At 43.4% G+C, this 15,052-nt stretch overlaps 1 protein-coding gene across 6 annotated transcripts in view; it reads left to right on the forward strand.

Moving 5' to 3' along the window:
* Positions 1–13,152, forward strand: part of tnrc6b (trinucleotide repeat containing adaptor 6B) — a 65,130-nt gene extending 51,978 nt beyond the window's left edge. For 5 of the 6 annotated variants that reach the window (XM_041242206.1, XM_041242207.1, XM_041242210.1 and 2 more), the window contains 11 exons: positions 460–594; positions 1,535–1,651; positions 2,073–2,244; positions 4,159–4,320; positions 6,414–6,581; positions 7,143–7,286; positions 8,395–8,493; positions 10,168–10,377; positions 10,808–10,878; positions 11,469–11,608; positions 12,951–13,152. In XM_041242206.1, the coding sequence (XP_041098140.1) occupies positions 460–594; positions 1,535–1,651; positions 2,073–2,244; positions 4,159–4,320; positions 6,414–6,581; positions 7,143–7,286; positions 8,395–8,493; positions 10,168–10,377; positions 10,808–10,878; positions 11,469–11,608; positions 12,951–13,137 (1,605 nt within the window). In that variant the 3' untranslated portion in view covers positions 13,138–13,152. The remainder of the gene's footprint in view (positions 1–459; positions 595–1,534; positions 1,652–2,072; positions 2,245–4,158; positions 4,321–6,413; positions 6,582–7,142; positions 7,287–8,394; positions 8,494–10,167; positions 10,378–10,807; positions 10,879–11,468; positions 11,609–12,950) is intronic. The other variant, XM_041242209.1, reaches the window with a different exon arrangement.
* Positions 13,153–15,052: the final 1,900 nt, after the last annotated feature.

Genomic DNA, 15,052 nt, shown 5'->3' on the forward strand with positions numbered 1-15,052 from the left:
TTTGTATTTATTTACCAAAATTCAACAGCAGAAATGAGGTTCATTGGCTACAGCCTGAAATCATTTCAGTTTGTAGGCGCTAGAAGCCACTGGCCTCAAAAAACACTGCACTTGGCACATGCTACTTTTTTCCCCTTTCAGAAGTTGGCTTCTCTGCTTAAGTAATAAGCAGCTTTGTGAATAGGTTGTGTCTATGCTCAACACTACTTCTAATTGATTTGGAGCCTTTTGAATAGCTGTAAACGTGGGTGTTTCATGTATGCTTGCATAGATGGTGCTTAACATAAATCTAGAGAAGCGCTTTGCAAGAGGATGGAATGCTTCCATCCATAATTGTGCCGTTTTGAATGCACACACAGTAGATGCAGGTCCAGTAGTGCTGTGTTGGTTTGTAGAGCTGTGTTGGGAGTTGTCATATGTTGCTAAGCACATGCCACTGTGTCTTTCCTCATGTTGCAGGTGTCCGCGTCCATGCTGAAGCAGCTTCCTCAGAACAGCGGCTTGAACACGGGGCTGTTCAATATGGCCCCCCAGCTCTCCCCACAGCAAATCGCAATGCTGAGCCAGCTGCCTCAGATACCACAGTTCCAGCTGGTGAGGGACCTCACACGCCACCTAGGGGTGGCACTAGAGAAGCGGCAGTCGACCGCATGCGTCGCTTTCAGAGCAGCAGCAGTGCAGTCATGCTTGATGTCTTTTAAAGTCTAAACTAGTAGTGAACTGGCAAGGTCAATATTGTAATTTGTTTGAATTTGAATTTAAACAGAAATTATGAAGCGTGCCGCATCACAAAACTATGTACAAAAATAGACGCCAGAGATTATCAAATGCATGATTACATTTTTTTTTCCTTCATATTTTTACCTTGACACTTCATTCTACCACTATTATTCTGTAAAGTGAGCGGTTAGGAATGTGGCTTAATGAAGCTCCAGATACTGATGCTTAAATAACTAAAGGAAAGCAAAAAGTTAAATCCCAGCTCTGATTTGAAGCTTCTGTTTTATTTGACTTGTCAGACTGCATGGTCCCCTTCTTTTTTGAGACTGGTGGTTTTACGGGAGCAGTATACTCTACAGGGCTGGAATTCCACAAACGCCAGCTGCTTGCTTATATTTTTTAAATCTAAATTCTGCCTTGTAGCATGAGGAGAATGATGTTTATGTATAAATGAAGGCAAATTAATACAAATGTAAATGGCTGTATATTTATAATGCATAGTAGACCCTAATGTGAGTGTGATGTAACAGTGTCTATCTGCATCTATATATATATATAAAATGTGTATGTGTGTGTGAAATCTTTTTTTTATCTCTCATAAGTGAAAGTGCTCTGTCTGTAGGATGGAATTGCGTCTGCATGGCCTCTCCCAGGTCCATTCCTATGATTTGTGTAGAAATGCCAAAAAAATTTGGGTTGGGGGTGGAAATGCGATGTTTTGGTTTTGCCTATTAACGGTTTAAAATGTAAAAAGCAGTGTAGAAGCAGCAAGATACAAGCTGAATCTCTTTTATGCTGATTGCCTCCCGGACAGGCTTGTCAGCTTCTCCTGCAACAGCAGCAGCAGCAGCAGCAGCAGCAGCAGCAGCAGCTCTTGCAGAACCAGAGGAAATTCCCCCAGAACGTGAGGCAGCAACCAGACGCACAGCAGGTAAACCCAGCACCCAGCATTTCCAACCCTCGGATCGAGCCAGCACAGTAATTCAATAAATATTCCCCTGTGGTGTCGTTCCATTCCGTGTACAACTCTCAGATGTGCAGTTTGGAAAGAAAAACCCATGTTACACAAGTTTATTATTGCCTCCAGCTGCTCTAGTCCTGTTTCTGCACATGTTTGCTCCATGCAAAAAATGTATTGTTGGGTGTACAGAGTATTGATAGTAAACTGTGGACCAGCTTTAGTGATGGAAATAAGACTCCCATTGCATAGCGGTTTTGATCCATTCCTAGACAGTACTATGTTTCTAAAAACACACATGAGCTTGTTACCAACACACTGATAAACCTGGAATGGGTGAAGCTGCTGTGCAGTAGGAGTCTCATTCCCATCCCTGCACTCTTCTCTCCCTCAGCTGGCCCGCATGATGAATGCTCTTCAGCAGCACCAGAGGCAGCAGCAGTCTGCGGGAGGGATGAAGCACTCTCCCTCTCACCTGGGGATGCCCAAACAGCACCTGGACAACCTGGTGCACTCCGGCATGCAGGACCTGCATCCCAAAGGACAGGTGGCAGGAGGGTACTCTGGTGAGTAGGCCTTTTATAACTGCCTTGCTGCACCTACGATGCTGGGGTTGTCAGAAGAAAAGGTGTGGCACCTAAACAAAAGGGTTATTGATCCAGGTCACTGGCTGGCGCTGGGTCTTGCTTCTATAGAGAGGCTGATAGTGTTATCTTTCATGTCTGTGGCAGGCGACTAGAACGGAAGAGCAGCTCCTGAACTCACCTTAAAGTAATTGTAGCTAATAAAATAATTGCGTATATCTTGCCTGTTTTGCACTTTCATTAGCTACATAACAAACACGTGTTTTATTTTCAAACTCATCTGGTGCTGTTATGTTGAAGTTCACAGTTTTCAGTGCCTAACTCCCAGGAAGTTATACTTGCACTTCCTGGGTCATTTCACCTCAGCAGTGTGTTCTGGGTCAAAGCATGTTACTGGCTGACAGCATGAATTGGGGAAGCAGCTGACTGGTGATTGACAGGAAAGAAGCCGTTGAAGGGGTGGGGACAATTTCACCCTCCAGTTAAAAGGACCTGTTGAAAAAAGTGTGTGTGTGTATATGTATATATATTACACACGCTCTGAACAAAAATATAAACGCAACATGCAACAATTTGAAAGATTTTACTGAGTTACAGTTCATATAAGGAAATCAGTCAATTGAAATAAATTCATTAGGCCCTAAGCTATGGATTTCACATGACTGGGAATACAGATATGCATAAGGTAGGGGCGTGGATCAGAAAACCAGTCAGTATCTGGTGTGACCACCATTTGCCTCATGCAGCGCGACCCATCTCCTTCGCATAGAGTTGATCGGGCTGTTGATTGTGGCCTGTGGAATGTTGTCCCACTCCTTCAGTGGCTGTGTGAAGTTGCTGGATATTGGCGGGAACTGGAACACGCTGTCGTACACGTCGATCCAGAGCATCCCAAACTTGCTCAATGGGTGACATGCCATGGAAAAACTGGGACATTTTCAGCTTCCATGAATTGTGTACAGATCCTTGCGACAATGGGCCGTGCATTATCATGCTGAAACATGAGGTAATGGCGGTGGATGAATGGCACGACAGTGGGCCTCAGGATCTCGTCACGGTATCTCTGTGCATTGAAATTGCCGTTGATAAAATGAAATCGTGTTCATTGTCCATAGCTTATGCCTGCCCATACCATAACCCCACCGCCACCATGGGGCACTCTGTTCACAACGTTGACATCGGCAAACCGCTCGTGGCACTGTGGCATTGTGTTGTGTGACAAAACTGCACATTTTAGAGTGGCCTTTTATTGTCCCCAGCACAAGGTGCACCTGTGTAAAGATCATGCTGTTTAATCAGCTTCTTGATATACCACACCTGTCAGGTGGATGGATTATCTTGGCAAAGGAGAAATGCCCACTAACAGGGATGTAAATAAATTTGTGCACAAAATTTGAGAGAAATAAGCTTTTTGTGCGTATGGAAAATTTCTGGCTCAAACATGGGACCATCACTTCACATGTTGCGTTTATATTTTTGTTCAGTGTGTTTGTGTAAAAATTTTTTTTTTTTTTTACTGTAGTGTGTGCACCAGTGGTTAAGATTTATTGAATTCTATTAGATACAATCATTCAACACAGGCCATATTTTCAAAGCATTTACTCGAGGTAAAACGCCTGTGAAATTTACAAAACTAGAGCCAAACTAAGTGATATAATCCAGGTTCTCTTAAGCACCCTACAAAAAATAGTAGTTAGACTGGAGGAAGCACTTTGAAAGTATAGGTTGTAATACTGCAGTAATTTGTAATAAGAACCAGTTGGAATCATTGCAAAGCTGCTTACTCTTTAATTAATGTTTAATTAGTTTAGAAGGGTAATGGCTGAGTGTGTGGTAGTAGAGGTGTCTCTGTACGCTCTTAATTAGCTGAAGCCTCCTGTTGGTTCTTCTCTCCAGGGTTTGGCTCCAGTGCGAGCCTCGGTGGCCTGGACTTCAACTCCATGGTGGGGGGTGGCAAGGAGTCTGGCTCTCAGCAGTCTCGCTTCAAGCAGTGGACGTCCATGATGGACGGGCTGTCCCCCACAGCGTCCCCGCCAGAGCCCCCCATGCACAAGAACGGTGAGCCCAGCACTGGACTGTCACGCCCGTCTCAAACACAGCTCCTGTTACACTTCCTTTCTGCCTTGTGCAAGTCAGGTTTCAGTTACGTTGCTTCTCCTGGCTGGTAAATGTTCTGCTAACGTAATCGAGTGCATTAAACTGGGTTCGTACAGCCAAGAGAATCCTGGAAAAGTAATGGAATTTGGAAATGGTGATTTCCAGGCCTGGAAATACCCTGGGGGGGTGGGGGGAGAAAAAGAACAAATTCAGAAAGTCTTAGAAAAGTCATGAAAAAATTGCTGAGAATGTTTAATATTATTTGAACTGCACTATATGTAAAGACTACTGTTTTTGTTTTCTGTCTTGTTTCCTTGGCTGTTTTTTTTTGAAAAACAGTTGCTAAGTAACGAACTTGGCCATGAAAGCATAGATAATTATTGCTTAACCTTTGCAAAGGGTAACACTTAGGATGCACAGTGTGCATGGATGAAAAAAGTAAAATTTGCCAAAAAGACCTAATCCTGGTCCATCGCTATTGTGTAGAAATGCCCCTCAAAAAACGGAGGGAGGGAGGGGTTATGGGTAAAAATGTTCTCTTGTTGAACTAACTTGATTGAGACCGTAGGCGCATAATCCATAGAGCACAGGGGAGGCAAAGTACCGTTATATATTTTGCCCCTCTACTTTGTTGTTTAGTGTATGCACACTTTGATTTTTAAAAAAAAATTTAAAGGTTTAAAATGTAATAAACGGGGGTGTCATCCAGGAAACGGCAGAAGTAGGACATTGATAAAAGAAGAAAAAAAATATTAATTGAATACACCACAAACATCTGAACAACCAAAGCAGATTTTATGTGTGTGTCTATATATATTTTAGCTCAAAGAGCCAGCTGCCAAAATACAGTACCGTGAAAGTGTTCACTCCGTCTGATTTTTTGCATGTTTTTGATACTGAATGTTATCAGATCTTGAATCAAAATCTAATATTAGATATAATATACCCTGAGTGAACAAATAACACAACGTTTTGATACTTACTTAATGTATTTATTAGTTATGCAACACCCAATGCCCCTGTGTGAAAAAGTTGTCTCCCCCTTAGACCAAATGCTTCCTGTAGTTATTGGTCAGCCTCTCACAGTGCCATGGAGGAATTACTCTGGGATGCAGTGTTTGGTTTTTACCAGACATAATGGGGCCCATGTTGGCCAAAAAGTTCCACTTTTGACTCATCTGACCATAGAACATTGTTCCAGAACTCTTGAGGATCATCCAGGTGCTTTTTGGCAAACGAGACGTGCGTTCATGTTCTTCTTAGTGAGCAGTGGTTTCCACCTTGCTACTCTGCCATGAATCCCATTTTTGCCCAGTGTCTTTCTGATGGTGGAGTCATGAACACTGACCTTAGCCAAAGTGAGAGAGGCCTGCAGATCCCTGGATGTTGTTCTAGGGTTCTTTGTGACTTCCTGGACGATTTTACTCCTTGCTCTTGGAGAGATTTTGGCAGGACGGCCGCTCTTGGGAAGGTTCACTAATGTCCCAAACTTTCTCCATTTGGAAAGTATGGCTCTGACTGTGGAGGCCCAGAGCCTTAGAAATGGCTTTGTAACCGTTACCAGACTGATAGGCATCAACAACTTTTTTTCTGGAGGTCTTCAGGAATTTCTTTTGATCGTGGCATGTAGTGCCTCTAGAACCTGTGTGCTGACAACTTCACTCTGATGGTGAGGGCAGGGCTGGCCCAAATCAAGCCTGATTACTTTGGTTAACAATCAAACAGCTGACCTTTTAATTGGGTTGAGTTAATTAGGGGGGCAATAACTGTTTCACACCTGAAGATTACATGTTTAATTACCTTGCACACCAAACAAATAAAAGAAGCACCAAACTTTGGTGTCATTTTTTCTCCCAGACTTCCTCTATGTATATTACAACAACCCACAAAAAAGATCTGACCAAATTCAATAGGAAACATTTGCAAATACTTTTTCACGACACTGTATAAGGAGAAGTATTCTAGTAACCTACCTTGCACCTAAAGTGAATTGGCTCCTGTGTTGTTGCGTATTCCTGCTCCAGAGTAACCAGCCGGTCTTTTCTCTCTCTCAGGTGCTTTTGTACCTCCAGGGAAGGTGCGAGGCAGCTCCCCCTACTCCCAGTATGACATGCTGGGTTCAGATTCACTGGGCGGGCACAGCGCTGGGGACAGCTGGCTCCCACCCCGCTCCACCACCACCAAGATGGGGAATAAACCCAGCCACGCCAGCTGGCCACCGGGTAAGACCCTACAAGCACTGGGACTGCTATCAGGATCAGCACTTTTACAAAAAAAAGTTTGCTCATTAAGGAAGTTTCCTTTTTTTTTTTTTTTATTTGTTTATTTTGAGAATATTTTTCTTACATTTTGTTCTGTAAGAATTCAGTAAAAGTGAGCGCGATGCTGTTGCAATGATAGCTGTCCTTGCCCTTGGTTCACAAAGCATACTCAGGGCAATACACGTAGCTGCTGATTTGTGACACATCAGCTAGGATTTCCAATTACAATTCTTTGGCTACTGTTCCATTAGAGACCTGAGAACTTCCATCAATCTGTTTACCGGTTTCTAATTGCATTAAGTGTCGTTATTGGTCCTTGGCTGTACATTAGCGTCTTACCTTAATGATGACAGTAATGCCCTCTAACCAGGGTTCCTATGCTGGAAACATCAAGCATTTTACTTGAATTTAGAAACACATCCATTTGCATCAGAATCTGGGGGAGCAGTCTTTCACACACTTTTTACATGTGCACACAGTAGGTGGTGTTATAGTGATTCACCTTGTGGTATTTGTTTGCAGAGTTCCAGCCGGGAGTGCCATGGAAAGGGATTCAGAGCGTGGACCCGGAGTCTGACCCTTACATGACCCCCGGGAGCGTGCTGGGCGGCTCGGGCGTGTCTCCCATCATCGACACCGACCATCAGCTCCTCAGAGACAACGCAGGTACAGCAGGGCTGGAGATGCCACTGCTACTGCACAGCTGTTACAGGGGCTGGAGATGCCACTCCTACTGCACAGCTGTTACAGGGCTGGAGATGCCACTCCTACTGCACAGCTGTTACAGGGCTGGAGATGCCACTGCCACTGCACAGCAGTTTCACACATTCCAGTTTAATACAGGCTTTATTAGTCAGTGTGTGTAGGTAACAAGCCCAAATGTATGTTACTAAATTCATAGTAAAACCAGGAAGATCAAGCTGGAATGCAGGGTGAGCTGTACATATTCACACATGACTCTGCATATTTAAAAACAAAGAAACGTGCTGAGGATAATTGACAAAACTCCCTCTTTCACAATTAGTTCTGAGTTGATACTAATGCCGTTCATCTCCGTGTTTAGATCTCTCTTCGAAAGATTTAAAAACGGATTAAACAAAACTCTGCTTACTACCTAAAGTAAACCCTCCTGAGTAAAGCAAACTAATTCCTGGGTCGCAGACTTTTCTGCTCTTTACTTGGCATTGCATGTACATTGCTTTCCCTGTATTCTCGTATGCTTGTGACCGCGCTTCATCAGGGTCTGTGTGGTGTCCCAATCACGTGGCAGCAATTGCAGACAAAACGGAAATAATCAAAAGCATTGAGGTGACCTGCTGAGGGCTAAGCTGATGATGATGCAACAGAAGAAACTTAGACACTCAAATGAAACAATTTTCAGCTTTTGCCTTCATCAGTCCTGGATTTCAAAGTATATTATTCAAAAGATCAGGAGCCTGGAGTTTGTGCAATCAGACCCATGTTAAATACAGCTGCATGAATAACTCCTCGTAGTAAACCTACAGTCTTCATGCCGTTACATTTGATCAGTTCAGAGTAGGGTTATCACGGGCCTCTGGACGCCACCTTGTCGTTTTTTAAATAACAAAAGGTAGTTTTGAAGCCCAGGACTGGTGGCAGGGCTTGCATGATTTTCTTATCTGGCTTTCTGCATTTTACCCTGGTTTAAGGGGTGGGTTTTGCAGCCTCTTGGGATGAAGCAGTTCTTTTTCTGATCTTTGCTCTCTCTCTCTCTCTCTCTCTTTCTCTCTCGTCTGTGGTTTTCATTCTGCAGGTTCTAACCCTTCTCTGAACACCTCGCTGCCTTCACCCGGTGCCTGGCCCTACTGTGCCTCCGACAGCTCCTCCTTCTCACACGTGCACAGCACTTCAGGTAACGCCCCTCTCCCTGCCATGCTTCCCCTGCCTTGCTGCACTCTGAACCAGATCTTGAACTGAACCCCCCCCCCCATGAAAGGTTTAATTTAAAGGTTTGTTCGACTAAAGCTCTGAATCATTTACATACGGAACAAATGCAAACTCTGCTTTGCCTCGTACCACAAAACATGCCGCTGTGTGGATTTTGCATGAATTTGTGAATCTGCTTTAAGAAATGAAATATCTAATGCGCAGAAATCGAATGCCGAATATTTCAAGGGCATTGTTTGGGTTGCATCTAAAAACTGGTTTCATTCTTTAAGTGTTTATCCCTATGCGCTCCTATGTCGGACCAGGTCCGACGTTACAATTTTACCTTTCCAGTCCAATGTCGGACCCTGTCCGACATCATCAAAAAGATGTAAAGCACAGGTCTCTGGATGTTTTTTTTTTTCCCGGAAAAATCTTTCAATGGCCGAGTGAGACCGGTTGGAGCCGAAAAAAAAAAAAAGGACGTTGCTCATAGCCCCATGCATTACCGAGATAACACGAACACAACAGTGAAGAGAGCTGCTTCTGCATCCAGCCATCGGAGAATATCACCGACATCTGCAGAGCTTTTTGAGATGTTATAATAATAAAATAATGACTCGGATCGCATTATTGAGGAGTTTGGTGATAAAACGAGTGATCAGGAGAGGATTTATCAGTATGCAAGAGGTGTGTGAAAAATGCAGCGAAGGGGTGGGGCTTGGCTGTAGATACAGTACTGTTTTTTATTTTTTTGCGATTCAGTGCCTTTTGAACCTGTTTTACTCTGAAAATATTTTAAACAGCACGTGTGAAAATAAATTGGACCTGACGTGCCTGACAAGAGCTGAATAAATGGACCGCTAAGGGTTAAAACCTAAGTTGGTCTGTATTAAAATAAATAATGCATTTGCTCTGTAATGCAAATCTTCCAGTGCATTACAGGTATGGAATTGACTCCTATTGCATTGCAGTTTCACCCATTCCAAGTTGTCTGCAAGCTTGTTTTAACCAGTGTATAGGTAACAAGCTCAGGTGTGTTTCTTTAGACATCCCAACAACGTTCTCTTTGCATGGAGTAAACGTGTGTAAAAACATAGCAGGCAGAAAGCCGGGAGAGCAGTTGGAGGCAACGTGCAATATAGAAACTGAATTTATCATCCCTGTATATCATCATGATGAATATGTACTTGTTATAAGTTTGCTTAGCTCCTTATTCGATTAGGTAAACTTACTAGACAAGACTGCATTAACGACAATGTGTGGGAATGTTCTTTATCCACTTTTGATTTCTTTAATATATCATTCATAACTATTAAACACTCAAGTGCTGAATTTAAAAATACTAAAAAACTGAATTTCAATGACAAACGTTCTGCTAAAAGTCTTTTTTAGTGGCTTCAAATGTTGGAATGGTTTGAGGTTCATTCTATACTATTCAGTGAGGAATTTGAGAGTGTGTGACTCGGGGTGGAGTTCACACTCCAAAATAGTGTCTGTAGTGAATCTGGAACCATTCCAACATACAGCATGAAGACATTGAGAGACCTGAAGTCGAAACGGATGGCTTCTGGAAGGCGGTTTTGGTTTGCCGTGTTCAAGCGTTTGGCTTTGTTGGGCTGGATTTGTAAGGTTTAATGCGGTGCATTTCCCTCCACAGCGAAGCACAGCGAGTACAAGTCCAGCTGGCCCCCTGACCCCATCGGACACAGCAAGCTCTGGAAGAGCTCCCGCAACACTACAGCACTGCCCCGCCCCCCTCCTGGGCTCACCAATCAAAAACAACCCTCTGCCTCCCCCTGGACTGGGGGAGCTCCTCGATTGGCTCGAGGCTGGGGAGGCGGCAGTCAGGACTCCAGATATGTGGGAGGTAAAAATAAAAATTCCCCTTGGCCCAGTTACTACCCTACATGATCTGTATAACCATACCAATAAGGGAAATAGATATTTTCATGTGTGTACTTCAATCACACATGCATTTTGACTTCTTAAAACAGCTGTTAGCTGTATTGTTTTAGATGAAAAATGTTAAAGCTGGTACCTTTTTAATTGGACCAACGTAGAAGATGAAAGTGTACACGCTTTTGAGACAACATAGGGTACACGTGGATTTGAGGAAAATAGTGTAGGTGGTCACATTAAGAAGGAATAAAGATTGGTTTTCATGGCGTTGGCTATATCTTAAACATGCTGCAACTGAGATTTGTCCACCAAGGGGCTCTGTTTTGCTTTGCAAAGATCTGGCTTCCTTCAAGAGTTCAGGATTGTTTCATGAATATCGGATTGTGTTTTTATTGCAGGTTCAACGTGGAGTGACAGTGGGGTGGCCCGGACTAGCTGCTGGCTGGTGCTTAGTAACCTTACTCCGCAGGTAATAAACGGGGGCCTGGTCACACGAGCGAGAGTGTGAGGGGAAACATGGTAATGAACAAGGGCCTTGTCACGGGATCAGAGACGACTAATTCAGTACAGTCCAGAGAACTCAGTACTGGGGATCTGAGAGCCAGCTGATTCAATACAGTCCAGACAACTCGGTACTGTGGATCTGAGAGCCAGCTAATTCAATACAGTCTAGTATAGAGAGCTCAGTGCTGTACTGGGGATCAGAGAGCCAGTTAATTCAGTACAGCTGGTATAGAGAACTGTACTGGGGGTCAGAAAGCCAACTAATTCAGTATAGTCTAGTATAGTGAGCTCTGGGGATTTTTCCATGTACTTGTAGCTGAAGGAAGCACTCAACGCAGTGTTTGTCTACTTGCTGCAAATTTCCACAGACTCTGGTTAGTGCTGATCTTGGACTACCTTACCTAGCCTAACATGCTTTAGTCCAAGGTTTGTGCCAGTCGAGGTCTGTGAAACCAGCCGCTAGTTTCCTGTAGTTTTGCTTCACCTTTGTTGAAGCTCAGCTGCTGGTTCTGAATATGAAGACCGTCATTGGTTTGCCTCTGGCTTCTCTTCCAGATCGACGGCTCGACCCTGCGTACGATCTGCATGCAGCATGGCCCCCTGCTCACATTCCACCTGAACCTGACGCAGGGCAGCGCTCTGATCCGCTACAGCAGCAAGCAAGAGGCGGCCAAGGCACAGACTGCACTGCACATGTGAGAGCATCTTCTTAATGTCCCACCTCCTCAATGCACTGCATTGGTACAGTGCTCTAGAGAGTTCCACTCCCAGCAGCAGGGAATTCAGCGACAGATTAACTGTGGAACCACCACCCTAGTTTTATAACCTCTGCCAAAGTATGGCTTTAGTAGGGATCCTGTTCACAAACACTGACAGGTAGTTTTTTTTCTTACTTTAAGTAAAGGTTAGTATGCTTAACTGTTAAAGCAGCAGACAACCTTAGAGCCCCAGCTGATTAGCAAAACAGCGTTGGCGAGCACCATGTTTGTCATCATCCCGCCACAGCAGACTATACCAGCCAGGCAATAGTCAGCACTCCCATATCCAACCCTGTACAGTTTTAACTTCAGTGACGGTTGAACGCGTGTGACGTATAGCCGATTATTTCATTTTGGCACGCTCCCTTTTATCTTTATGTTCCCTGGAAAACGGACACAATCAAATACATATCTGAAAGGTCTGTGTTTGTTATGACTGGATTTGTACAATTGCACCAATTGTCTTGTAGTCAGTCTACAACAAAGAAAGGCTTTAACTAAAAAAGACGCGTGCCAGGAGGAGGAGACGTGTCCTGTTTGCTGCATTTGCAGAGAAAAATACCGTATCATAGGTTATATTTAAAAAGACATGTATTGTAATGCAGGGGTCAGATTGACCCACGTGGCTGTTCTAGGTACAGCTGTTTAACTATCATTTTTAGCTATTTCTGGCTATCAAGTGCCGTCATGATATTTAGTTCATATATTTAGGAAAAGTCAGAAACCGCCACACACACGTACAATTTTACAATGGAATTGTAGTTAACATTATAAATCCAAAGTGGGTCAAATTGACTCGCATGGTGGTCCTAGTGTCAGTCACTTATTGGAGCAGAACTTTGAAATCCTAAAAAAAGCAATACTTTCAGACAAACTTTTCAACTAGATGTTTTTTCCTCAATGTCTTAATTGAAAGACTCAAAGTTTGCCGTTTGAATGTATAAAGTACTGTACATAAATGAGAAGTTCTGGAGACCTAATTGGAGTTTCAAGCCCTGAGTTTTTGTTTTATTTATTTATTAAAGATTAGTGTATGCATGAATCTCAGAAAAAATAAAATCCAACTTCGCTCTTCAAATGTTTTATGAATATCTAACTTTATCCAAAAACTGATCAATCTTTGTGAGTAGGATCCGTGTATGTTTTCAACGATAAGACTCCTGGTCAAAGCGTCTGTCAAACAAATGTCTTTGAGTAGTAGGGAGAGCAGAGCAGAGCAGACGGTGTAAAAGGATTTCTGTTGACGGACTGGATTAATGTTTGCGTGTCTCGTTTCCAGGTGCGTGCTGGGGAACACCACCATCCTGGCGGAGTTTGTGAGTGAGGAGGAGGTCAGCCGCTATTTTGCACATTCCCAGGGCGGAGTCACGGGCGGAGCTCAGAACACCTCAGTGTCAGCGTCTGTGTCGAGCAGCTCGGGAGGAGGAGGAGGAGGAGGAGGAGGGGGGGGGCGAGCGTGCCAGTGACGGGAGGAGGAGGAGGAGGAGGAGGAGGGGGGTGGCAGAGCCTAGATACTGGTGCCAGCCCTGTGGACCCCAGCAACAGCGGGGCAGGCGCCAATCTGAACCTGTTCAGCCAGTGGAGCAGCGGAGGAGCAGGCAGGGCTGCGGTGGGGGGCGGCGCGGGGGACACCCAGCGCCAGTCTCTCTGGGGTGGAGCCTCCGGGTACCCCTCGAGTTTGTGGGGATCCCCCAGCATGGAAGACAGCCACCAAATCAGCAGCCCGGCTCCTCTACTACCAGTGGATCTCCTCGGAGGGGGTACGGACTCCATTTAAAAAAAAAAAAAAAAAAATAAAATCTGAACTGGGTTTATTTTGTTCTGGAGAAAGAGGAAGAAAAAGAAGAAAAAAAACAACTTTCAACTCTGACCTCGTTTTAACCAATTTTGTGTGTGTGTGTGTGTGCGTGAATGTGTGGGAGAGCGTGTGTGTTCTAGAACAGCACTAATAACTTGACAGGATTTTTTTTGTATTTTTTTTTTTTTTTTTTTTCCCCCCCAACTTGCAATAAACCAAGTTTTATTAGAAATACAAGGACAAAAATAAGACTACGCCAAAATAGTCGGTAAGGGGGAGGGAGAAGCAATGAATCGGTCTTGAAGCATATGTCCCATTTAACTTAATTGTTAAGAAAAATGAACATATCACTTTCTTTCAAAATATACTTGAAGAATGATCACCAACTGAAAGAGAGAGACACTCAAATGTGAAACGAGATGCATTTTTAAGACTGGGGAAAAGCAAACATTTATAACAGAGGGGTTTATTTTTTTCACTTATGTTTCTAAAAGTGTTGTATACTGGAGAGAGAGTGAGTGCGAGCGAGAGAGAGAAATAAACAGTCTTTATCTGCACTGGGTGCGTTTCCAGCCAGCTCTTGTCTACAGAAAATGGTGGAATCTCACTTATAATAAATTGGAAAAAAAAATATATATATATATTAAAAAATGCATACATAAAAAATGAAGAGAAAAAGAAATGGAGTGAATGGCAGGGAACCTGGCGGCACATGGTTGAAAGGTAACGCTTTTTAAAGCCAATAGTTTGCATTGTGTCCCTGGCAGCACCCTGGTTTTGAAGCTCAAACCATAATCATCGACCACCCCTATAAGTTCCTGTTGCCAGCCACGCACAGTACAGAAAAAGTTTACCACGAATGTTCTTAAAGAATTATTGTTTTGTTCATTGCTTGTTTTGTTTCGTTGTGTGGGTTTTGTTTTAGTATTGATTGCTAGCAAGGTTTAAAGTATTGCACCTTTTTGTTTATGGTTTAGCTTGTTACAAGTACTACTTTTGCTTTTAGGTTTGGCATTTTTTGTATTTCCTTTTTAAGAATATTAAATAATACACAGAGCGTCCTTTGAGCTCCCCCCCCAGATGGAAACACTGTTAGAGCTTGCAAAGATACTGGCTGCTCGTTGCATTGTGTTTAGTGTAGCTTGGAAACTAAAACAATAACTGACTTCTGTTTTAATCACAAAAACGGGATCCTTTGGAGAGAAAAAAGAGCCTGTTTTGCACACTTTCCATTGAATTAACCATGCTGAGGCTGGCTTCCATTACTCTCTAGTGGTTTGGAGTATAGATCTTAGATGGAGGAAGACTTGGTTCAGGAAAAGTGGTTTCGAACTAGAACATGCATATACCTTTTTTGTGTTGATAAATTTGAGTGATCCCAGTTTTAGTATTTGTGGCCGTTGAGTTGAAACAGTGCTAGTTTGGATGTAGCACTTAGATTTGTTTGTTTACTTTTGTTTGAAGCGAGACACTGTTGTACATTTGCATTGTGGACTTCTGTAATGTCTGTCTCCTGCAATCCCTCCCTGGTGGTCGTTGACTGTAGTTTATTGAATACTGCCAGAAGCTGGCCTTGTCCTTTC

Source organism: Polyodon spathula, unplaced genomic scaffold (genome assembly GCF_017654505.1).
Source record: "Polyodon spathula isolate WHYD16114869_AA unplaced genomic scaffold, ASM1765450v1 scaffolds_1213, whole genome shotgun sequence".
Classification (NCBI taxonomy): Eukaryota; Metazoa; Chordata; class Actinopteri; order Acipenseriformes; family Polyodontidae; genus Polyodon; species Polyodon spathula.